Raw genomic sequence first — 26,864 nt, forward strand, 5'->3', positions numbered from 1 at the left:
CCCATGCTGGAACGTACCCTATGCTCCGCGCCCCACGCTCTGCTCCAACCCCCAAAGCAGAAACCACAAATGGGCCAACTATGACACTCTCGGGACTGTAGTTTTGTTACCCAAACCGTTTCCACTTTCAATTTCAGCGGCAGTAATGCTGGTGCCTCAGAGAAACACTGCGGACGGTTTTGAAGAGCACTTTGGTGTGAACTACCTTGGACATTTCATGCTGACCGAGCTGCTCCTGGATACGTTGAAGCTGTCAGGGAGCCATGACTGCAACAGTCGAATTGTCACTGTTTCTTCAGCCACTCACTACATCGGAGAGCTAAACCTCAACGACTTGCAAAGCAGGTAAGAATTTGATGCACTTGTGGCTTTGTCACTGGGATTATTTATTTGGAACACAACTCTGGATGATTCAGCAGGTGGGTTCTCAAAAGCTCAAGCCCTCAAGAGTGAGAATCATTTCCCCAATGCAATGCAACAATTTGTACAGGACAGCGAAAATCAGAATTAGGCCATTCAGGAAGCTGTCAGAAGTCAATTCTTCATGCAAATGATAGGGGAAATCTGGAACTCTCCTCACCAAAAAGTTGTTAAGACTTGGGGTCAGTTGAAAATCTTAAAATCGATTGATTTACAGAACGGAGGTGGGCGGCGGACGGGGTTAAAATATCGATCAGAAGTCAGGGGGATGTTCGAGGGGCTGCATGATCCACCTCTGTTCCTATGTTCAGAAATGCATTTCTGTTCTGTTCCTAAAGTCACTATTCCTGGCTCGAGGGTGTCTCTGCAATTCTGCTGGAAGGAGCAAATGGAGGGGACGCCGCAAGTGCACTTACAAAATTGCTACACAGGAATTCTTAATGTGTCTGCGGAAGATTTTTTACCAGCACGTTGTTTACCTGTTATAGCTAGAGCAGAGCAGCTGTAAAGCAGACTGGGGAGACGTTTGGTGAATACAGATGAGTCAATATTTCACGCTTGCACTCACAATACAACAATGCCGCTTTTCTCATGCTGCTTTGTCTTTCATGTCCAAATGGGGGATGACTTGACAGCAAGAATGGGAGACAAAACAGAACACGCGGAAGATCAATTATGCCATAATTTTCACCCAGCCTTTGCGGCACTTGCTTCTTTAATAAGGTGTAAGTTGGTTCCATTATGATACACTCAGGAGGTGTTAGCCCTCGTAGTGGTTGGTTTGTGAATGTTACCCTGTAGCTTTTACTGTATTCAAGTCACAGCGCAAATAATCAGAGTCATTTGTGAGCTTTAGGGAACAGCAGATGCTTGTAGAATAACAATACCAATTTATCTCATCGTGAATATTTATACTACAATGATGCAATTGTGAAACAGAAATTGATCTCCAAGACCCTTGAAAATAAAAACAGAAGAACTTGCAGGTAAAGGACAAAGGTGTAAAGGCCAGCAACTCCAGTGCTGTGGACAAACGGACCGGGAGGCACGGTGGCGCAGCGTCAGGGATTCAGGTTCGATTCCGGCCACGAGTGACTATCTGTGTGGCGTCTGCACGTTCTCCCTGTGTCCGCGTGGGTTTCCTCCGGGTGCTCCGGTTTCCTCCCACAGTCCAAAGGTGTGCAGGTCAGGTGGGTTGGCCATGCTAAATTGCCCTTAGTGTCCAAAATTGCCCTTAGTGTTGGGTGGGGTTACTGGGTTATGGGGATAGGGTGGAGGTGTAGGCTTGGTAGGGTGCTCTTTCAAAGAGCCGGTGCAGACTTGATGGGCCGAATGGCCTCCTTCTGCACTGTAAATTCGATGATTCTTCTGCACTCTAGGAATGTTGTGGTTTTGGATGGTGCTGTCTTTCGGATTTTGGTGTGTTCCTGCAGTGCATCTTGTAGATGGTACACAAGGCAGCCACTGAACATCGGTGGTGGAGGCATTGAATGTTTGTGGAAGGGGAGGTAATCAAGCGGGTTGCTTTGTCCTGAATGGTGTCGAGCTTCTTGAGTGTTGTTGGAGCTGCACTTATCCAGCCAAGTGGAGAGTATTCCATTACACTTGTGCCTTGTAGATGGTTGGCAGGCTTTGGGAGGGTCAGGAGGTGAGTTACTCACCGTAAGATTCCTCGCCTTTGACCTGTACTGGTAGCCACAGTATTAACGTGGCTGGTCCAGTTCAGTTTCTGATCAATGGTAACCCCCAGGATGTTGATAGTGGGGGATTCAGCGATGGTAATGCCATTGAATGTCAAGGGGCAGTGGTTAGATCCTCTCTTGTAGGAGATGGTCATTGCGTCTCCATGATTAACCTCCAATTCTCTAAGGACACTGCACAGGCTCTTGCGCACCCCTGATTTAAAAATCTCCACCCTGGATGACTTTGTCTTCAGATGCCTAGACACTGGCTCTGGATTTCTCTCCCTAAACCTTTCTGCCTCTTTCTCCTTCTTTAAGCTTTCGGTAATTGTCCTATTTGCTTACGTGGCTGGGTTTCAAATTATCTTTGATACTGCACCTGGGAAGCACCTTGGTACTTTTCTCTGCATTAAAGGTGCTATACAAATCCCAGTCACTGCTGGTGCTTGTAATCTCGTGCCCCCTCGCACTCAAACCCCTCAATTGTTGAAATCAGCATACTCAATTCCATTTGAAGATAACTAGGTGACTTCAAAGTGTGTTTTGTAAACAAAATCAGCCTCACTTCAAGTTAGTTTATGGTTCATCTGAAAACCCTTGAGATGCACAGTGGTTAGCACTGCTGCCTCTCAGCGCCAGGGACCCGGGTTCAATTCCAACCTTGGGTGACTCTGTGTGGAATTTGCACGTTTTCCCCGTGTGTGCGTGAGTTTCCTTCAGTCGCTCAGGTTTCCTCCCACAATCCAAAGATGTGCAGGTTAGGTGAATTGGCCATGTTAAATTTGACCATTAGGTTCGGTGGGGTTACGGGAATACTGCGGGGCGTGGGTTGAGGTTAGGGTGCTCTTTCATTGGGTTGGTGCAGACTCGATGGGACGAATTGCCTCCTTCTGCACTGTAGGGATTCTATGATTCTGTGACGCCTATTCTTGATACACGCTGGCCTTCGAAAGGGCCCAGAGGAGATTCACAAGAATGATCCCTGGAATGAAGAACTTGTCATATGAGGAACGGTTGAGGACTCTGGGTCTGTACTAGTTGGTGTTTAGAAGGATGAGGAGGGATCTTATTGAAACTTGCAGGATACTCCAAGGCCTGGATAGAGTGGACGTGGAGAGGATGTTTTCACTTGTCGGATAAACTGGAACCAGAGGACACCACCTCAGACTAAAGGGACGATTCTTTAAAACTGAGATGAGAAGGAATTTCTTCAGCCAGTTGGTGGAGAATCTGTGGAACTCTTCACCGCAGGAGGCTGTGGAGGCCAATTCACTGAGTGTCTTTAAGACATATATAGGTTCTTGATTACGAGGGGGCTGGTTTAGCTCACAAGACTAAATCGCTGGCTTATAAAGCAGACCAAGCAGGCCAGCAGCACGGTTCGATTCCCGTACCAGCCTCCCCGGACAGGCGCCGGAATGTGGCGACTAGGGGCTTTTCACAGTAACTTCATTGAAGCCTACTCGTGACAATAAGGGATTTTCATTTTCATTCATCAGGAGTTATGGGGAGAGGGCAGGAGAATGGGGATGAGAAAATATCAGCCTTGATTGAATGGCGGGGCAGACTCGATGGGCCGAGTGGCCTAATTCTGCTTCTATGTCTTATGATCTTATGCTGGTAATTTTAAAAATAGGCAGAAGCCATTTCTTCCCCTGACAGTAAGTGCATACATCTATATTCTCTATTCAGACCATAGTAACTGGTAGGTAGCAGAAGACATCCATAAATTACTTCAGATTATAATTTAAAAGAAGATTGGCTGCCTTAACTCATGTTTTACAAAGCTGCAAACGTGCTTCACATTCAAGATTGTTTTTTAAACCCACAGGAACAAAGCTTCTCTGATGTAGACTGCTCTGCACCCCTCTTGTGCATTCCATCCCAGTAACACATGATGTAAGACAGCTGTGGGCAGGCGTTATGGTGCCAGCTTTAAATCAGAACAAGATTCATAACCATGAACCCTCTCTGCACCATTTTTCATTTTGATTCAAGGGCAAAAATGATATGGATGCTGGAAATCTGGAACCGTAACAGAAAATGCCGGAAAGGTTCAGCAGCTCAGGTGTCTGTGAAGACAGGAACACTTAACGGGAGCAATCTATCCGAACGGGAATAGAGCCATTCAGTCAGATTGGGAGCCTCAAAGGGGACTATCCCGCCAAAGCCGTACTAGTCCTGCTTCTCCGCTCCACTCACCGGAACCCCTCAGTGCAGGATGAGATCTCACGAACCCCCCCCGACGTGACCGTGAAGTATCAGTCGGTATCTACCAGCTGCACTACCTTTCGGGCGTAACATGTGCCATAGATCTCGCACAATATTTCAGATTGGCTGACCTGTCATCAGAGCTGAAAAAAGTTGGAGTTGCAGCATATATTTAATCTGGCTCAGGGTCAGGGAGGAGTGACCAGAATGAAAGGGAAAAGTGGAATATGGTGGCAGGCAGGAGAGATTAAATGACAAGAGGGATGATATTGCAAGGTAAAATCAGACAAGTAGAGAAACAAAAGCTCGATCTGGAGGAGGTAACATGTCAATAGCAGAATCATTACGAACAGCAGCTGTCCACAACCGTGAGAGCAATGGTTGTGATCGTGATCTGCCTCAGGGTGGCTCCTCTGCTCATTTCTCCACAGCAATGGTTACGATTTGAAAATGTTAGACTTAATGTTGAGTCCGGAAGACTGTATGTCAAGTGCGCATTGAAGGATGAGGTGCTGTTCCTCGACCTTCCAGGCTGAGATCAGAGAGGGGAATGGGGTGGAGAACTAACATGAACCTGGTATTCATCTTCAAATGCAATTGGCAAGTGATAGAAAATAAGCAAAAATAAAATTAATAACAAAAATAGCACTCATTCATTCCAAAGTAAAATTCAGGCGCATTGAACTCATTGGAAATGAAGATGTAGCAAACTGTCTGATGGACAGTGTTACATCAAGGCAGGTAGTTGAAAATCCACTTCATTGCTTACAACGCTGTACTTTAAAATTTGGGAAGTTAAAAGACAGAACAACTGTCACCCAAGGGATGATAGAGTGGGACAGCAGTTTATTGGGAAAATACTGACTGTAGAAATATATTCAAGAGTCAATCACATTTTTTTCTGGAGATAAAAGGCATTAAGGGAAATGATAAAGCAAAATAACTGAGCTGAATCTCTGAAAAGGAGTTTTGTTGTTGCTAAAACTTCTTGCATACAACAGGCACCCTCTGTAAGAGTGTATGTTGGTCTTTTGCTGTCGAGCAATGTGGATAAAAATGTTGACCGACTGAGAGACTCTGTGGGTGAGACACCGCCTTCTTCAGACAAGAACATGAGGATGTTGAGTAACAAAGTGACCTACATAGACTGAGCTAGGGCAATCCTAGCCCAGCCCATCGTGAGCAAGGCCCACAATAGCTGCTGAAATTTGGAACAGATCTCATGTAAGACAGGTTCCCTTGTGTAGGGCAGGAAATGGAAAACAGACGCAACAATGTAGCAATTGGTGTGGCTCTGACGCTGAAGCAGAGGGACAGGAATGAACTGAGGGAAGAACTCCCTGTCCGTCTGCTCTACTTCACCTGCAGATACTTGACGGTATGATTGGCTGACTGAAATGAAAACTTCCATTACATGTGACTGATCTTAATAAGTTTAAAATTCTACCCGCGAGAATATTTGCAGTTTCTGTTTTAATAGGGAACGCAAAAATGTCTATGAAACAGCACTTTCATCGAAGACTTATAGTTATTTTGACAAATATCTTTTGACAAATGCCCAAGAATCACATGCCAAACTGAAGATTAGTGCAGAAGATTGATGAACATGGACACCAATTTGCAAGAGTAATCTGTGACTAATAGGACCCGATGGGAACTCAAGGAAGTCATTGATTTAATAAATTCTGTCTAACTCAATATGAATAATCTACTTGATGATCCCACAACCAACAGCCTGTATATTCCCAGAACCTCAGGCCTGGCCAGAGAGTGAAGGTGACACTTGGAGCAATTGGGAGGGCAATAAAACAATGACAGCAAAAGCTGACTAACAGACAAAGGCAGCATATATGGAGTTCCATTCAAGACAACAGTTTTCAATAGTCCTCTTTAATTTGGGAATGGAGCCAACATTGAAATGTATTCTCATGTTCAATGAAATCTTTTGATAGTATGGGCTGGATTTTCAACTCCCAGTGAGAATTCTGAATTCCCCCTCTGTGTACCCCAACGGGCGTCGGGATGTGACGACTCGGGGCTTTTCACAGTAACTTCATTGCAGTGTTAATGTAAGCCGACTTGTGACAATAAAAAGAAAAAAAGGTCAAATCGGGTCACTGAACATTTTTTTTTGCTGGCAAATTAATTTTCTTCTGCCTTTCTAACCCCAGGCCATTTTCATCTGGCCTTTTCACAGACGAGAAAGACCTTGGGTGTGAATCACACGTACATACATATCTTCCGAGGTTCCCTTTGTGAGGTCAGACAGGAAATTTGGATTTACTCCCGCACACTATTCTCATGAACTGGTGCAGGTTTTGGAATTGTCGACCTCGTGCAGCTACAACTTGTGTGCCAAACAGCATAAGCAACAAGTAATAGACAGAGCTAAGTGATTCCACAACAAACACATCAGATCTAAGCTCTGCAGTCCTGCCATATCCAGCCGTGAATGGTGGTGGAGAGTGAAACAATTCACTGGAGGGGGAGGTTCCACAGAATATACCTATCCTCAATGATGAAAGAGCCCAGCACATCTGAGCAAAAGACAAGGTTGAAGCACTCACAACCATCATCAGCCAGAAGTGCCGAGTGGATGATCTATTTCTGTCTCTCCCGGAGCTCCCCAGGATGGATGTCAGTATTCAGCCAATACGATTCACTCCGCATGATATCAAGAAAAGGCTGAAGGCACTGGATACTGCATTGGCTATGGGTCCTGACAATATTCCAGCAATAGTACTGAAGACTTGTGCTCCAGAACTTGCTGCACCCCTAGCCAAGCTGTTCTAGTACAGCTACAACAGTGGCATCTACCTGGCAATGTCGAAAATTGCCCAGGTATGTCCTGTACACAAGAAACAGGACAAATCCAATCCAGCCAATTACCTTCCTGTCAGTCTATTCTCCATTATCAGTAAAGTGATAGAAGGAGTCATCAACAGTGTTATCAAGCAGCACTTACTCAGCAATAACCTGCTCACAGACGCTCAGTTTGGGTTCCGCCAGGGTCAGTTAGCTTCTGATCTCATTACAGCCTTGGTTCAAACATGGACAGAAGAGCTGAATATGAGGTGTGGTGACTCCCTTGATACCAAGGCAAGATTTGACCGAGAATGGCATCAAGGAGCCAGAGCTAAACTGGAGCCAATGGGAGTCAGGGGTAAAACTCTCCGCTGGTTTGAGTCACAACTGGCACAAAGAAAGATGTTTCTGGTGGTTGGAGGTCAATCATCTCAGCTCCAGGACATCACTGCAGGAATTCCACAGTGTAGGGTCCTAGTCCCAACCATCTTCAGCTGCTTCATCAATGACCTCCTTTCCAACGTAACGCCAGAAGTGGGGATTTCGCAGATGACTGCACAATGTTCAGCACCATTCACAACTCCTCAGATAATGAAACAGCCCATGTCCAAATGCAGCAAAACCTGGACAATATCCAGGCTTGGGATGACAAGTGGCAAGTCACATTCGCACCACACAAGTGCCAGGCAATGACCATCTCCTACAAGAGAGGACCTAACCATCGCCCTTTTCCATTCAAAGGCATTACCATTGCTGAATTCCCACGATCATCCCCTGTCTGGATGAGTGCCGCTCTAACAACTCTCAAGAAGCTTGACACCATCCATTTGAATGGTATCCCTTTCACAAACATTCAATCCCTCCACCACTGATGAACAGTGGCAGCCGTATGTATCATCTACAAGATGCACTGCAGGAACTCACCAAGGTTCCTTAGCACTTTCCAAACCCACACCTCTACCATGTAGAATGACAAAAGCAGCAGATAACTGGGAACCTCACCACCTGGAGGTTCCCCTCCAAGTCACTCACCCTAACATGGAAATATATAGCTGTTCCTTCACTGTTGCTGGGTGACAATCCCTGAACTCCCTCCCTAACAGCACTGTGGGTGACCTCCGGGACTGCAGCGGTTCAAGAACGCAACTCACCACCCCCCCTCTGAAGGGCAACTAGGGATGGACAATAAATGCTGGTCTAACCAGCGAAGCCCACATCCCGTAAATTAATTGTTAAATAAGCCCGCATGCAAATGACCCATGAACTATGGGAATCGTCACAGCGGAATCTGTCCTATCGTTACCTACCGTTCACAATTGTGCATGTTCCACCAGCAGTCGCTGTCAACCAGACTGTTTCCCCACCCACCGCTCCGCAGTACTCCCTAGCTCGGAGCCTCTAGGCTCAGCTGTTGTCCCCGTACTGTCGTGTCAGCTGTGTTTGGCAAATTAACCGCAGACTGTGGATCAAGCATAGGCGCTAATGCATTTACCAGCTCAGTCCGCCATTCAGTCTTTTCAAAACACCTTTTCTTAAACAAGTATAGTTTCACCTTTTTTAGCAGGGGTGTTCATGTCGACGTGATGTGCGTTGAAATAAAAATGTAAAGTAACCAACATATTTTTAAAGAAAAAAGTTTCAACTTCGCAAGTGCATCGTTTAATGGTTAGCTGTTGTGCTCAGAACCTCAACACTAAGGTAATCGAGCACTAATGAGGCACTGATTGAAAACTCGACTGTGCTTGAAATCTAAGAGATATTTAAATGGGTAAGAATAGGCTCAGGTTAGTGAATTGCCCAAAATAATTTACAAGCTTAATTGGTGCCAAAGGGGCTGCTTTGTAATGGACGCTGAGGATAATAGCAAATAGTTAGTGTTGTTTGCCCATTATAGATATCTTCCCATGATTAGCATGGAAGATCTAGCCAAAAGATCTATATTTACTGTACTTAACAAACTAGATTTTGGTCAGATTTTTCTATGAGTGAAAGAAAATCCATTATTTTTTTAAATATAAATTTAGAGTACTCAATTAATTTTTTCCAATTAAGGGGCAATTTAGCGTGGCCAATCCACCTATCCTGCACATCTTTGGGTTGTGGGGGCGAAACCCACGCAGACACGGGGAGAATGTGCAAACTCCACACGGACAGTGACCCAGAGCCGGGATCGAACCTGGGACCTTGGCACCGTGAGGCAGCAGGGCTAACCCACTGCGCCACCGTGCTGCCCAGAAAATCCATTATAATGCATAATGTGTATTTGAATTTTAATAATTTTAATGTCGAGGTGTTTGTCAACTCTGGGCAGAATTTAATGCCCTCTATCATGGTGAGTTTGATGGTGGAGGCATTTAATCAAGTGGGAAGTTGGCAGGTGGGGATCCTGCTGCCTTCCCACCACTGTCCTGCTTGGCAGGAAAGCCCATGAAGAACATTCCCACCTCGCCGCAATTTGAGACCATTAAGTGGAGAATTCAGACATGTTTAAGGACCTCAACCTGCACCACTGATATTCACCCATTACAAGCAGTGGACTCACCAGACGGGAAGCCCAAAATCCCTGTTGGGGTAGCTTGCGGGCTTCCAAGGGGATGACCCCATTCAAAGGGACTCGGTGCCTGATCGAGGGAAAGGGTATCGGGAACGAGGGAGCCCCACTGAGAGCCACCCTCCAGCCCTTGCTGCCAAACCACCATCTCCCACAACCACCATCCCCCCTGCCGTCACGCAGTTGTACCTGATGCCAGCGGTGATCCCCGTCCTTGACTGGGTGCATTACTGGCTGCAGCCACCACCTCCCCAGTGGCGCTGCCAAGCAATGGAGAGCTGCCAGCTTCCGTCAATGGGGTCCTTGCTCCGGGAAAGGCTTACCACTGCCAGGTTGAGTGCCTGATTGGCACTACGTTCAGCGGCCTTCCCCCTCACCCACTCCAAAAGAGGCAACGCAGGGCTTTCGCCGGCTCTCCAGCCATCGCTGACGCTCCATTAAATAATGCCCTTTGAGTTTGCCGATATTGCAATTCACTCCATCAGGTCCTCTTCGCTGGCTTGAAATGCCTGTCTGAAAAGCTTTTCCGTTAAGTATAAATATAGATCACAAAACAGAGTCCTGGAGGGAAATTGAAGAAATGCTTATTGGTACCATTGAGTGCCGGCTGCAATGAACTGTGATTTAATATTGAGCCAAATGTCCTTTCTATACCTTTCTAAGTGCTGTTTATAGTTCTCTGTGGTTCTCAGTGATGCCTGAAGGATTCTACTGGTGATTGAACAAGCAATCCACAGCACAATCAATTCAATACCTTCCATTTGCCATGATTGTGCATAACTGCCAGGTATTGAACCATCCATATAATTAAAAGGCAGTTGTGCGTGGGGCCTATGCATCACCCATTGCACTGGAAAGTTTCAGATATCCAAAATGTATGCTGAATTCTGAAGTTGATTGACGTAATTATTGCATTACTTACAAAAGCAGCAAAAGCCACAAGCATCCACTCTTCACTGAATAATACCATTACCTGAAATATTGCTGAATGGCTAAACGGGCAGGAAATCTTGCCAATGTAGAATCGACGGGCAACAATTAAATAACTTTACAACAAGTCGGGAAAATCAGTGAAAATTATGGAAAATATTTTTGATTACGTTTCCAGCTGCCGTCTAGACGGTGGTGGCACTAAATCAGGAGTTCTTAGGGAGGCAAAATCCATGTAGAATTGCTGTCCTTTTTGGGAAAATCTGCGTTGCTTTTAAAATTATGGAATGACAGGTCATCTGAGATGGACACACTTTGACTTCGAAGCCTGATGTTTGGGTTTTAGTTGTAATTTACTGGGTATTGACGTCTTCCGCTGGGCTTCCTGGCCCTGCTTTTTCCTCCACCATGTCGCTCATAGTTTCTTGTATTCACTTCTGCCCTTTGTTTGAGCTTGACCTGATAATACAGATGAGTCCTCTGTCCCCACGACGTATGCATATGTTATCCGATGTTATCCTTTTTTTCTTCACCCCTCTCCAGATTTTATAGAATGAACAATAATTAATTTCCACTGACGTGCTTTTGAATGATACTTTCTGCCCTTTACCTCACATCGTTCATCCACTGTCCAGGTAAAATGACACAGGTGGCTTCCGAGACAACAGGGGTGAAATTGGTCTTTGCCAGCAGCATAAAACAGGCTCACCGGGAATCGGCAGCTGATTTGTCACTGTGCCCATCTTCTTTCTGATCCCCTTTCACAGAATCATGCTTCAGATCTTTTTTTCTTTGGAGATTCACCGTCACTTTTACTTGGCTTTAACTTAGGCTCCTTTGGCAGCACTTTCTAAACCTGTCACACCTGCCACCTAGATGGACAAGTGCAGCAAAATGTACATTCCCCCCCCCCCCCCCCCCCCCCGCAAATCACAGGCAATGCTGATTTAGAATGGCATTGCTGTCCCTTGTGTGTCGCTGGTTCATAACCCTGGAGCAGCCTGTCTAACAGCACTGTGAGTGCCCCTGCACCTGGTACCTTTTATTGGCCCTGAATCTGGTAGACTGCAGTGGTTTAAGAAGGTGTCTCACCACCAATTAGGGATGAGCAAATTCACATCCACAAAAGTATTAAAGAGAGATCCTTGATTTCAACACCCCAAGAACTCGGGGCAGAAAAATAATTTGGGCTTTTTTTAAAGACATTTTCTTCCAAAGATTTTCAACATAATAACACAACCTTAACAGAGTGTACAGTTTGTACGTTTTTTCCCCCATTTACTGCCCCCCTCCCTCCACCCCGTGACAAACAGCTTCTCAAATATAGCCAGGAACAGCCTCCACCATATCTCAAAGCCCTCTTCCGACTCCCTTAGGGCAAATTTGATGGGCATTGTTCACCGCACACCTCTCACACGCGTCCACTACCCCCAGACAAGACATACTCATCCGGGCCCGAGTCATGTGGACCCTGTGCACCATCTTAAATTGTATAAGACTTATCCATGGGCAGGAGGAGGTTGAGTTCACACGGCGCATTACGTCGCACCAAAGTCTTCATCCTATCTCTCTTCCCATTACTCCTCCCACTTCCGCTTGAAGAATCTGGGCTTTTGGCAGGGCGAGAAAGAAGTACAGAAGACCAAAGTTTAAAGTAGTATTGATAAAATGGAGGAAACAAGAAAGGTGGTTTCAAGTTTTAAACAGTACATTTAATTACTGCAAAATATGGCTTAATGTTTTGCTGATCTCAATAATCGGAGTGCTTTGAATTTTTTAAATTTATTGGAGTTCCACGATGGCACAGTGGTTAGCACTGCTGCCTCACAGGGACCCGGGTTCACTTTTGGCCTTGGGTGACTATTTGGAGTTTGCACTTTCTCCCCGTGTCTGCCTGCATTTCCTCCGGGTGCTCCGGTTTCCTCCCACAGTCCAAAGATGTGCAAATTAGGTGGATTGGCCATGATAAATTGTTCCTTAGTATCCAGGGATGTGCAGGTTAGGTGGGGTTATGGGGTTACTGGAATAGGAAGGGACAGTGGGTCTGGGTAGGGTGCGCTTTCAGAGCGTCAGTGCAAATTCAATGGGTCGAATAGCCTCCTTCTGTAATGTAGGAATTCTACGATTCTATTCCAATATTTTTCAAACTCTTTTGCCCGGGACCCATTTTTACCAACCGGCCATCTTTCGGAACCCAGGCCGACCGACCTTGTCGACCTGCGCCGGCCGACCCTCGCGACTCACACCAAACGGACTTTACGACCCACCATTTTCGCTTACCTTTAATGTGACAGGTGAGCCTGCTTGGTCCTCATGATCTCACTTGCTTTGTCATTCAATGTTGCATTTCTACTAAAGACTGCAACTGATGATTTAATTTCTCACTGCATCCGCTGAAAACAAAAGCAAGAGGTTTGTCCTCGAACTCGCCATGCTCAGTCTTGAAATGCCTTTGAAGGTTTTAATCTTTCATTTGCCAGTAGTTTCCTGCATATAACACACATGAACTTTGCATTCTGATTTGCATTGACACAATTAATAAACCCACACTCAAGAAATCATCTTTGTACTGCTTTGTTCCTGATTTCAGCTTCTTCTTCATGGGTTGTGCAGTGCTGGCAGCTACAAAATGGAGGAATCTCTCTTGGGACCCAGTGCACGTGATGTTAGTGTACCGGGTGCACAACCTCTCTGCCGCCTCTTCTGGAGAGAAGACTCCCATTGAATTTTTAAAAGAATCTGCTCCTGGGACATCAGGAGGAGGCGGTCTCCCTCACTGGGCTCTGGGCCTACGCAGATGTGGCACGCATGCGCGGGTTGGCCGACATTCTGAAAGCCGGTCGCAGCCGGCATTTTTAAAAGCCGGTCGTGGCCGTGGGGAACTTCTTCCCACGATCGGAATGGCGCGGCCGATGGTTCCGCGATCCTCCCAACACCCGCCCGCGAGCCACCCATGGGTCACGACCCTGACTTTGAAAATAACTGTTCTATTCTATTTCTCACAAGAATGTTGGATTTATGAGTCAATTGTGAAAAGCTGATTAATGGTTTGCATGAGTTGAGATGATTCGCTTTGTGCCCCTTAGCGTAATATTTTTTGTGTTACGCTGAGGGACATAACATCCTTTGACGAAGGAAGCAACTGGGCAAATACTGTTGATGGTCAGAAATCTCTTGTTAATAGCTGACACAGCTGAAGATAACAGCGAAAGCTCAGTGGACACTCAAAACAACACAGATGTGATTCAGCAGCTCAAAGGAAATCAGCTCCACTGGCGATAATAAAATTCTGCCCCTTGCTGAATGAGGCAGAATGTATTTAATAAAGTTGCACTTCGGAAACTAATGGAGATTTCTCATAGCTGCTGGCTCCATGGGCCCCATTGAGATGAGGTGGGTAATTTGATTCCAATTCCTAGAGGATGTGGGCTTTACCAGTAAACTGATCCAGAGGCGGCATTGTTTGACAGCCTGGCTCAGCAAATAGCTTGATAGGCCTCACTCCAAAGCTTCAGCAAATAATCTAGGTCGGTTGTTTTACTGCTGTGAATGTAAGGTACATTCTTCAGGTGAAATAATAAACTGCTATCCCATCCACACAGGTCCTCCTCCATCCCAAAGATCCCATGGTGCAATTCAGAAGGGGAATCAGGATCTTCTCAACTCCTTGCCAATATTGCTCCTTCAGCCAAAATAGCCAAAAAGGGGATTAACTGGCCACTCAGCTCATTGCCATACGAGGGGTTTTGCTGTATGCTAATCACAGAGCAGCACCTGCATTCCAAAAATAATACGTTGGATCTGTAATACTTGTGGACTGTTGTCATATGGTCATTTCCAGCATTGAAGGAAGCCACTCAATCGCTTTCCACCGAGCCAATTCTATTCTCACCCCCATTCCCGTAGTCCAAAGGTTACTAGCTTCAAGTGGCTCCCCATGTGGTAAAGTGCTCTTTTAATGTCCAGTCCTTTAAAATTTTAAATCTCACTCAGGTGGCTGTAATGTTCTTGTCGGATGGCCTGGTTTATACTACAAGAACACTTGCAGCTAAAACTATAAACAAGTTAACATTAACTGTGGGTAAACGATATACAAAATAACAGATGAATAACAGTCAGATCAAGCACAAGCAACCTCTCTTCAGCTTCCTCCAGCCAGTCTGAGGGGTCACCTGACAACAGTCACTTATATACCAGTGAGCCTCCTCGAGGTCAGTCGGTGAATTACAACATAATCATGATATCACTCGTGGCTGGTGGAGGAAATAATGTAAACAGGGATACTCTTTCAGGCATAGTGAACACAAAATTCTTCCCAGAAGTTCGTTGAAAGTTGTTGAAACCATTCAGGTAGAGGCCATCTGCTTTATTCCCTTGGAATTCAACATGAGTAGGAATAAATGGATTATTTATGGACCAATATGTCAGGTTGTTACCAGTGGGGGCCCAAGCTGTTCACAAGCTATAAAAATTATTTGGATTTAGGGACCAAATGTAATATTTTCAAATTTGCTGATGACACAAAACTGGGCAGGAATGCAAATTGTGAAAAGGAGGGTTTTTTTTGTTTTTTTTAATAGAATTTACAGTGCAGAAGGAGACCATTCGGCCCATCAAGTCTGCACCGGCTCCTAGAAAGAGCACCCTACCAAGGTTAACACCTCCACCCTATCCCCATAACCCAGTAACCCCACCCAACACTAAGGGCAATTTTGGACACTAAGGGCAATTTAGAATGGCCAATCCACCTAACCTGCACATCTTTGGACTGTGGGAGGAAACCGGAGCACCCAAAGGAAACCCATGCACACACGGGGAGGATGTGCAGACTCCACACAGACAATGACCCAAGCCGGAATCGAACCTGGGACACTGGAGGTGTGAAGCGATTGTGCTATCCACAATGCTACCGTGCTGCCCAATTCAAGGGGACTTGGACAGGCTAAGTAAATGGGCACGAATATGGTGATGGAGTATAATGTGAATAAGTGTAAAGTTATCCACTTTGGTAGAATAAACAGAAAAGCAGAATGTTCTTTAAATGGTGAGAGGTTGGGAACTGTTGATGTCCAAAGGGACCTGGGAATGCTAGCATTCAGGCACAGCAAGTTAGGAAGGCAAAAGATATGTTGACCTTCATCTCAAGGGATTTGAGTACAGGAGTAACGATGTCTTGCTGCAATTGGATAAAGCCTTAGGTAGGCCGCACCTGGAGTATTGTGTACATTTTTGTCTCCTTCTCTCAGGAAAGATATGTTTGTCATAGAGGGAGCGCAACAGATGTTCACCAGTCTAAACACGGGAGCGGTGGGATTGTCTTGCGAGGAGTGATTGCGGAAACTGGGCCTGTATTCTCTAGCGTTTCGGAGAAGAGATGATTTCGTTGAAACTTACAATATTCTTGCGCGGCGTGAGAAGGCAAATGTGGACAGGATGTTTCCCCTGGCTGGTGTGTTTAGAACCAGAGGGCAAAGTCTCAGAATAAGGGACAGGCCATTTAAGACTGAGATGGACGGGAATATCTTCATTCAGAGGGTGGCGATTCTTTGGGGTTTTGTATCTTTTGTTGTCCTGGCCAATTTTGTATTTCCTCTCTGGACCAGCGGAGCAGATGGTACCGAGAACCTTGCCATCAGTTATCCAAGATCTCCCGACTGCTATGTCAGTATAATTCCATTGCATAAACCTTCCTTTATTTTTTTCTTTTGCACATTTCTGGACACCATCTGGTGCAATCGCTCAGATCGCAACCTAAAATAATGGAGGCCAATCGTGATGTCCAAGTTGAGATCAGATAATTCAGCACACACTGGGAGTGGGATCTTCCTGTATGGCTCAGGGTTCAGGATTGATCTAGCTGAATGGCTCGAGGGGCTGAATGGGCTATCCTCATTGCTATGTCCCTAGTAGCAAAGCTGGGCCCCAATTCCCCACTGACCGTTCCTCACTCCCTGGGCAGAATTATTTCAGTTACTCAGGAACAAGCCGTTGTCAACTTTTGCGAACCCGATTTGAACATCGCTCCTGGCATTGCCCACAGGCCATTAAACATAATTGCTCATGGAATCTCCATGAAACACCTTGCCAGTAGCTCTGGAGGTAATTGTGTTTTTTTCTTGGTGAAAATCATAGAATCTTGTAACACTTAGTGCAAGATTGATCGGTTGAATTTAAACTGACTGTGTGGGTGGATTATAAGACCTGATCTAGTCTGCAGCAATTGAAAATAACATTGACTAATGACTGCTCTTTCCACATGGCCCAAGGTTTGACAATGCTCTATGAATCCCAATTCATGCAATCCTTGAAGAGGAAAGAGTTACGTATTTGTGAGAGTCTGTTGACACAACCCTTTTGAAAGATTTTGACCTAAATCCAACCATCCATCTTGAGCTGTATTACTGATTTCTGCAGCTAATGTATACTGAACAGTGATTTCAGAAAAAATATATTTCCCAAAAGAGTGGTAAAAGGTGAAACTAGTTACCTGGAAACCATTGGAAACCATTCTGAGAGACAGAATTACTCTGCATTTGGAGAGGCAGGGATTGATCAAGAACAGTCAGCGCGGTTTTGTTAAAGGGACGTCATGTCTGACCAACTTGATTGAATTTTTCGACGAGGTGACCAAGTGTAGATGAGGAAAATGCATTTGATATGATCTACTTGGATTTCAGCGAGGCTTTTGATCCGGTCCAACATGGAAAGACTGAGAGCGAAGGTAAGAGCCCACGGGATCCAAGGAAATTTGGCAAATTGAATCCAGGATTGGTTGAGTGGCAGGAAGCAGAGGGCGATAGTCGAGAGGTGTTTTTCTAGCCTGTGTCCAGTGGGGTCCCGCAGGGAACAGTTTTGGGATTTTGCTGTTTATGGTTTATGCAAACGATTTAGATATGAATGTGGCAGGGTTGATCAGTAAGTTCACAGATGATATGAAAATTGGTGGGGTGGTAAATAAAGAGGAGAATAGCCTTAGATTACAGGAGGATATAGACAGGATGATCAGTGGCAAATGGAATTCAATTTGGATAAGTGTGAGTTGATACACTTGGGCAGGACAAACAAGGCATGATGAACAGGAGGACTTTGGGAAGCATCAGGGATCAGAGGGACCTTGGTGTGCATGTACACTGGTCCCTGAAGGTAGCAGAGCAGGTGGATACAGTGGTTAAGGAGGCAAATGGTATACTTGCCTTTATTAACTGAGGCATAGAGTTTAAGAGCAGGGAGGTTGTGCTGCAACTGTATAAAATGTTAGTTAAGCCACAACTAAAGTATTGTGTGCAGTTCTGGAATCTACAGCATAGGAGGAATGTGATAGCACTGGACAGGATGAAGAAGAGATTTACCAGGATGTTGCCTGGGCTGGAGAGTTTTAGATATGAAGAGAGATTGGAAAGATGGGGGTTGTTTTCCTTGGAGCACAGGAGACTGAGGGGGGGGGGGGGGGATATGATTAAGATATATAAAATTATGAGGGGCATAGATAGAGTAGACGGGAGGAATCTTTTCTCCTTGGTACAGGAATCAATGACCCGGGAGCCATGATTTAAGGTGAGGGGCAGGAGGCTTAGCGGGGATGTGAGGAAAAACGTTTTCACCCAGAGGGTGGTGGGAGTCTGGAACTCGCTGCCTGAAAGGATGGTGGAGGCAGAGACCCTCATAACATTTAAGAAGTATTTAGATGTGCACTTGTGATGCCAAGGCATAAAAGACTATGGGCCAAGTACTGGAAATTGGGATTAGAATACTTTGTGATAACGGGGCAGATGTTTTAGTCTTCGCCTCGCTGATTGCTCGCAGGCGGGTCCTGTTGGCGTGGAGGTCAGTCACTGCACCCTATGCCTCGGTGTGGCTGGGGGGGATCTAATGGAACTTTTGTATCTGGAAACAGTGAAATTTGCTTTGAGGAGGGCGAGTGAGGGGTTCCACAGGAGCTGGGATTTGTTTGTACTGCATTTCAAGGAGCTGGTTACCGTCAGCTGTTAAGGGGGTGGGAGGGGGGTGGACAGGCAAAGTGGGGTGTTTGGTTGAGAATATTGGGGGTTTATGTTGTTTTTCTTTGCGATATTGTGTGTTTTAAAATGTTAAAGTATCAAAAATGTGAATGAAAATATTTTCAAAAAAACTAGAACACACCGGTGATTGGTTTTGACCTGCGCAGTCGCACTGGGCCAAAGGGCCTTTTCTTTGCTGTAGACCTCTATGATCACAGGGAGCATTTGAAGCGAATGGTATAGCTGCTTTTAAGGGGAAGCTGGACAAGGTTGAGGGGGAAGGGAACAGAGGATTGCGATGATGGATTGAAACGAGGAAATATGGGAGGATGCTCAATGGAACGTAAACACTGGCATTGGCTAATGGGCCGAATGGCTTGTTTCTGTGCTGCATATCTTATGTAACTGTAGTGGTTCCTGCTGTTGCTGCGGCTCTGTGTGTTGTAACGCTGTCCCGCCATGATTAGCAGGATATATGAAGCAGTGCTTTTAAAGAAATGTTCTTTTGCTTTTAGTTCAACCGTGACTCCAAGCTCTTCAAACCCTGTTTGGAGGCATTGGCGTGGTGGTATTTGCACTGGACTAGTAAAGCCAGAGACCATGGGCAATGCTCTGGGGACCTGGGTTTGAATGCCGCCACCACAGATGGAATTTGAGTGGAATTTGAATTTAATTGCAAGTCTGAAAATGTCTCGAAGAAACCCCCGTCAGCAATGTTCCTTCAAGCATTGTGAAGGTTTGGTGGGGATTTGCATTTCCTGTTGTGATACTGAGTGGCAGACGGACGTGCCATGTTCAGTTGCCAGGGGTTGTCAAAATATTTGACCTCATCTGAAAATTCCATTGGTTACACCTTACATGCCTTCAGTCCGACATTGTGCACTCCCAGAGAATTTAGGATGCCAGGCAGGATCAGCAGCCCTACTGGGATTAAGGATTAATCTCTCGACCACTGATAAGAACAGCACAAGCGAAGAGGCCAGTAGAAATAGTGTGTGTTTTTTTACTTCCATCTCTTTGAAACTTTCATGTGTTAGTTATGAAAACATTGGCGATGAGAAAAAAAATCATTGGCTCTTTGACCAGATGTCCAGATGACGATAATTCTGTGTCCATGTGTGTTCCCGGCGGCAGAGAAAACTGCATTCTCGGAAAGTGTAGGCCAGAGATATACCCCGCTATAGTGACTCCTTGTTCTCCTTGCATGAAGCATGAAACAAGGGCTCATCCTTTAAAGGATGGCTTGATCAGTCAGACCAATATTCCCAGCCAATATGCAATGATTGTGCCATTCTCCATGATTCACTTCTGGAGATCACACTGCTGGAAGTAACGAGGATTAATTTTGTCCACATAATTTGTAATATTTGATTAGCCTCCACTTACTGCATTCTGCTGGAAAAGATAGCCTTGGATTTATTGAGAGGAGTTGCTGTAGGTTCAGTCATGAATGAGTCCTGTTTGTTGCAGTTTGTACAGACTCTTTCTAAATAGACTCTGTAAATATACTTTGCTTTGTTATTCACTTTGCTATTTGCTTTAGATGCTGTAAAATACACTTGATTGCTGTAAGCCCTGCTGTAAATTTTGACCATTTGCAACTCATTTGGAGAGGCGTCAAGAGATTTTCTGTTATTGCTCACAGCTGTGGGTGCTCTTTTGCTTAGAGCCACAGAATCACTACAGTGCAGAAGGAGGCCATTCAGCCCATCGAATCCACACCGACCCTCTGAAAGAGCACCATACGCAGGCCCACTTCCCCTGCTCTATCCCCGTAACCCCACCTAATCCACACATCCCTGGACACTTGGGGGACAATTCAGCGTGGCCAATCTACCTAAACTGCACATATTTGGACAGTGGGAGGAAACCGGAGCACCTGGAGGAAAACCAGGAGAAAGTGCAAACTCCACGCAGTCACCCAAGGCCGGAAATGAACCCGGGTCCCTGGCGCCGTGAGGCAGCATTGCCAATTACTGTGCCGATCTTCATCAATGATTCATCAATGACTCAGAAGATCGTGAGTTCTACTACAGAGACAGACTCCAGAATATCACTGCCACTGTAGGACCTCTGTACTATTAGATAGGTCTGCAATGAAACATTAAACTGAAGCCCTGTTTGTCCTCTCTGATGGATGTAAAGGATCTATAGCAGTGCTTCAAAGCAGATTAGCAGAGTTTTCTTATCCAACACCTGTAATGGTTCTTTTTCCCAACAAGTCAGCAGATCCCTCGGGCTCTGTTCTCTCTCCCACTCTGTTATTTTCTCTTTGCTAATGATTCACTTTGCAGCTGAAAGCCTCTTTCTGAGTGCCGTCAATATTCACAAACGCCACGCCTTTTGCAGTGCAATGGTTTAATTGCCACGTCTTGATTTCGACTGCAGTCTTTGAAGTAGCAAAGCAAAGCTTGTTCCTTTTGATTCTTCAAAGACACTCATGTCCCTTGCAAATCCAACTAACGGGCACTCTCTCTGATAGCTTCACCCTGAGGCCTTCATCTCCTGACATCTATGACGTCAATTATTCATCATTATAATGCCTTTTGAGAACTTTGGTTTCCTTTTTTGTGCCAAACATTTTCCAACTCTTCCTTGCCTGTTTCTTATGAAGGGTGATAATCTAATTTTTCCCAGAAGCACAAGGTATCTCTTTCCTGTGTTCATGATTCAGTCTTTGAATTAATGATGTTCAGAAGCTTTTTGAAGTATTCCTGAGCAAATTGCAACATTTCATGAAAGGGGCTGTGGATAATGAGGAGTGTTAGAATATTGCTCATTGGCAAGAGAGGCATAGAAAGATATGGGGAAAAGAAACATAGAAGATAGGAGCAGGAGGAGGCCATTCCACCCTTCGAGCCTCCTCCGCCATTCGTCACAATTATGGCTGATCATCCAACTCAATAGCCTAATCCTGCTTTCTCTCTATAACCCTTGATCCCATTCATCTCAAATACCATATCTAGCTGCCTCTTGAATGTATTCAATGTCTTAGTCTCAACTTCCTGTGGTAATGAATTGCACAAGCTCACCACTCTTTGGGTGAAGAAATGTCTCCTCATCTCTGTCCTAAATGGTCTACCCCAAATCCTCAGACTGTGACCCCTGGTAATGGACACACCCACCACCGGGAACATCCTCCCTGCATCCACCCTATCTAGTCCTGTTAGAATTTTAGAAGTCTCTAAGATTCCCCCTCATTTGTCTGAACTCCCGCGAAAACAATCCTAACCTAGTCAATCTCATATGTCAGTCCCACCATCCCTGGAATCAGCCTGGTAAGCCTTCACTGCACTGCACTCTCTCAAGAGCAAGAACATCCTTCCTCAGAAAAGGAGGCCAAAACTCCATGCAATATTCTAGAGGTGGCCTCACCAAGGCCCTGTATAATTGCAACACATCCCTGCTCCTGTACTCAAAACCTCTCGCAAAGGAAGCCAACAGACCATTTGCCTTCTTTAGAAGGAGTCCATTCCATCCATTATTTCAGTGCCAGCCACAAAAGAGTTATCCAGTCTTATTCCACCTTTCAACATTTTGTCCATAGGTTGTAACACCGCAAATGTGTATCTAATTGTTTTGCAATGAGGCGTTCTGCCTCTACCATCCTTTCAAAGAATGAGTCCCAGATTCCACCATCCTCTAGGGGAAGGAATTTCTCATCAACTTCCCTATAAACTTCCACCAATTACCTTAAAGCTATGCCTCCTGGTTTTCGACCTTATTGATAAGGCAAATAGTTACACAATCACTCTACTTTATCCATAATTTTGTACACCTCAAGTAAATTTTCACTTCGCCTCTTCTGTTCCAAAGGAAATAAATCCAGTATATTCAATCTTTCCTCATAGCTAAAATTCTCCATGCCTGGCAACATCTTTGTGAGTCGCTTCTGTACTAGTTTTAATGTGATCATATCCTCCCTGTGACCAGAACTCCAGCTGAGGCCTAACCAGTGTCTTATACAGTTGTAGCATAGCCTTCCCATTCTTATACTCCAATCCTCAGCCAATAGAGGAAAGTGCTCCTTATGCCTTCTTGGCCATCATAACTTATGTTTCCTGCTACCTTCAAGGATCTATGGACATACACTTCAAGGCCCATCTATTTCCTCCACACTTTTTCAATATTTCTAATCATGTTGAGATCATGGGAATGCCATGCTCCCAAGGCAGACATTCAAGCTGATACCCTGGGCATTTTATCCCGGTCACCTTTGGAGACCAACGCTTAATTTTGTACTTTGTTCTTTATTTGAAGTCTTTTGTCTGCGACCACCTTCGAAAAATTAAATATTGCCTCTGATCCTTTGGTGGAAACAGATGCAGGGAGCTGAATGGTGCTTTTTTTTCCTTCCATTCTTCTCAGTGGCCATGGGGAACTGGTATCAGATCCAGCACAGATAGAGGGGATTGTAGGCTCTGACAAGTTTTAGAAGGAACATAATTTTCACAACAAAATCTTTCCTGGCTTGGCCATAAATTTGTATTTGCTATGATGCAAATCACTTCAAAATTCATCCCTTCATAAATTGTGCAAAACTCAATATTGATGGTCTCTAATTATGACTCAACTGGATCTTCTTACTCATATTCATTTTGTCTCTCTTTAAAGATAATCCTCTGGTGGGACTTTAGTGTAGCTGTGCAGCAGTTTCTTTCCTTTGTGAGAGGCTATCAGAAGGCAACTCCAGAATTATGTCAAGCCAGTTTCCTTCAGCCATTGCTCAGTGTGTAGCAGTCTCACCTCTGAATGAACAAGGTCCTGGGTTCAAATCGACTCAAGAGACTAGAGTACCATTTTCGTGAATCTTTCCTGCACTATCTCCAATGCCTTTACACCCTTCCTAAAGTACAACATCCATGAATGCAATATCCCAGCTGAAGCCAAACTAATGCCTTATGCAAATTCAACATAAGCACCTTGCTCTTGTGCTATATGTCCCTATTCATAAAAGCTAGGGTACTGTATGCTTTATTACCACACTCTCAACCTGTCCTGCCATCGTTCTGTTGCTGCACCCTCTTTAGAATTGTACTCTTTATTTTGTATTTTCTCTCCATACTGTTCCTACCACAATGAGTTACTTCACGTTTCTCCACGTTGAACCGTATCTTGTCAGCCCATTCTACCAACTTGTCCATGTCCTTTTGAAATTATATACCATCCTCCTCACAGTTAACAATGCAAGTTTTGAGTCATCTGTAAATTTTGAAATTGTGCCCTGTACACTAAGATCTAAGTCATTAAAAAAAAATCAGGAAAAGCAAAAGCCCAACCTTTGGGGAACTCCACTTGAAACCTTTCTCCAACCCCAAAAAGCATCCATTAGTGACTATTCATTTCCCACCACCAGTTTCATATCTATGTTGTTACTGTTTGGTTTTATCCTATGAACTATAACGTTTCTCACAAGTTTGTTGTGCAGCACTATGTGAGATGCTTTTTGGAAGTCCATGTACACCACATCAACAGCATTACCCTCATCAATCCTCTCTGTTAGTTCCTCAAAAAACTCCAGCAAGTTAAACACAATTTTGCATGCTGGCATTTCTTAATTAACCCAAAGTAGTTCACGTGACTATTGATTTTGTCTCAAATTGTTATTTCTAGAGTTTCCTTATCACTGAAGTTAAGCTGATGGGCCAGTAGTTGCTGGGCTTATCTTTGTACACTTTTTTGAACATCCATGTAATGTTTGCAATTCTCCAGTCCTCAAGCATCACCCCTGAGTCTACAGTAGACTGGAAAATAATGGCCAGTGTCTGCGAATGCTCACTTTCCCTTCCCTCAATGTCCTGGGATGCATCTCCTCAGGTCCTGATGTCTTATCAACTTTAAGTACAGGCAGCTTATCCTATACCTCCTCCTTATCAATTTTAAATCTTTCAACTATATGAACTACATCCTCTTTCATGACTTGTGCAGCAGCATCTTCCTTCACAAAGATAAATGTGAAGTATTCATTGAATACCTCTTCTCTGCCTTCTGTCTCCATGCATAAATCCCTTTTATGTCCTTAATCAGCCCTGTTCCTCCTTTTGCCATCACTTTTATTATTTATATGCCTGTGAAAGATTTTGGGATTCCCTTTTATGTTAGCTGCCAGTGTCTTTTCATACTTCCTCTTGTTTTTTCACTTACCCTCTGAATCTTCTATGTTCAGCCTGATTTTCAAATTACATTATGCACTTGACATCTGTCACAAGCACACTTTTTCATCTTCATCTTAATCTCAATCACTTTCGTCATCGTGGGATCGTTGAATCTCTTTGCCCTACCGTTCCCCCTCATGGGAATATACTTTGACTGTGCCGGAGCCATCTCTTTCCCGTATCTTCCATCTCTTTCCATCTCTTCCCGTAACAGCTTCCCCGAACAGGCGCCGGAATGTGGCGACTAGGGGCTTTTCACAGTAACTTCATGGAAGCCTACTCGTGACAATAAGCGATTTTCATTTTCTTTGAAGGTAGCCCATTGTCCATGTACCGTATATCCTGCCAAACTTTGATTCCAGTTTATTTGACCCAGATCCATTCTTACCCCAGTTAATCATTCTGACTCTGGATTGTCCTGATCCATAGTCAGCCTAAAACCTATGATATAGTGATCGCTGCCCCCTAAATGTTCACCTACTGCCGCTCTGTATGAGTATGTGTGGCGGGAGGAAAAGCGGTGACTTTGGCTCTATTATGTAATTTCTGTGCCTGTTGCAAATTAATTGATAGAGTTTGATGGCGATGATCAGTCAGCAATGCCATTAGCATAATATCTTGCAACAACAAGGATCATAGAAGGAGAACTAGATGGTCCATCTCGCAATCCTGTAGCTGATGCCTGTGGTATGAATCTTAAGAGATTTGACACTGAGTCCAGCACAAGCTCTCTTGCATTCCTCTCCCAGTAGGAGGCCACAATGAGATAGATCATGCACTATTTCAGCAAAGACTTGTCACAGTGAGGTTACTTAAATGGCATTACCACAGACAGTGATGCAGCTGGATTTGATGCCTAAACCACTGAAGTGTTCCCTTGTCAAAGGCAACTTTTGAATTTCTAAAAAGTGGAGTAGATTGTTCATAAACTAGCATGTTTGTCAATGTAATGGTACGCATTATAGCATTTGTCAGATCTGATAAAGCTGTCTGATTTAAATGCTGTCGTGATCTGTCAGAGCATAGTTGGCCTGACCGTGGGTTCTTCTGATCATCGTCTAGCTCTATGATGTTAAAGGAATGGGACCAAACATCAATATGAGTTGCTACAACCGAGGAAGAGAATATCTTCTGAGCAATGAGGAGAATTCCAGGGAGGGCTGAGTATGGGTAAAAATCAGAAATAAAAGAACAAGAAAATTGAAGTTTGTAATACTATTTTCTGAATCACAAAATAATACAGCACAGAAGAGGCCCTTCGGCCCATTGAGTACTCACTGACACATCAAAAACACCTGACCTGCCTACCTAATCCCATTTGCCAGCACTTGGCCCATAGCCTTGAATGTTATGACATGCCAAGTGCTCATCCAGGTACTTTTTTTAAAGGATGTGATGAAACCCGCCTCTACCACCCTCCCTGACAGTGCAATCCAGACCGTCACCATCCTCTGGGTAAAAAGGTTTTTCTTCAAATCCCCCCTAAACCTCCCACCCCTCACCTTAAACACGTGTCCCCTCATAACTGACCCTTCAACAAAGGGGAACAGCTATTCCCTATCCACCCTGTCTATGCCCCTCATAACCTTGTACACCTCGGGCAGGTCGCCCCTCAGTCTTCTCTGCTCCAGCAAATACAAACCAAAGCCTATCCGGCCTCTCTACATAACTTAAATGTTCCATCCCAGGAAACATCACCTCTGCATCCCCTCCAGTGCAATCACATGCTTCCTATAATGCGATGATCATAACTGCACACAGCACTCCAGCTGTGGCCTCACCAAAGTTCTACACAACTCCAACATGGGGCAGCACGGTAGCATTGTGGATAGCGCAATCGCTTCACAGCTCCAGGGTCCCAGGTTCAATTCCGGCTTGGGTCAATGTCTGTGCGGAGTCTGCACATCCTCCCCGTGTGTGCGTGGGTTTCCTCCGGGTGCTCCTGTTTCCTCCCATAGTCCAAAGATGTGCAGGTTAGGTGGATTGACCATGATAAATTGCCCTTAGTGTCCAAAATTGCCCTTAGTGTCCAAAATTGCCCTTAGTGTTGGGTGGGGTTACTGGGTTATGGGGATAGGGTGGAGGTGTTGACCTCGGGTAGTCTGCTCTTTCC

At 44.9% G+C, this 26,864-nt stretch overlaps 1 protein-coding gene across 1 annotated transcript in view; it reads left to right on the forward strand.

Moving 5' to 3' along the window:
• Window positions 1-26,864, forward strand: part of dhrsx (dehydrogenase/reductase (SDR family) X-linked) — a 287,258-nt gene that overhangs the window by 229,226 nt on the left and 31,168 nt on the right. Inside the window, exon 5 of the mRNA XM_038817868.1 lies at window positions 138-345. Within this exon, the coding sequence (XP_038673796.1) occupies window positions 138-345 (208 nt within the window). The remainder of the gene's footprint in view (window positions 1-137; window positions 346-26,864) is intronic.

This window comes from Scyliorhinus canicula, chromosome 14 (assembly GCF_902713615.1).
Source record: "Scyliorhinus canicula chromosome 14, sScyCan1.1, whole genome shotgun sequence".
Taxonomy (NCBI): domain Eukaryota; kingdom Metazoa; phylum Chordata; class Chondrichthyes; order Carcharhiniformes; family Scyliorhinidae; genus Scyliorhinus; species Scyliorhinus canicula.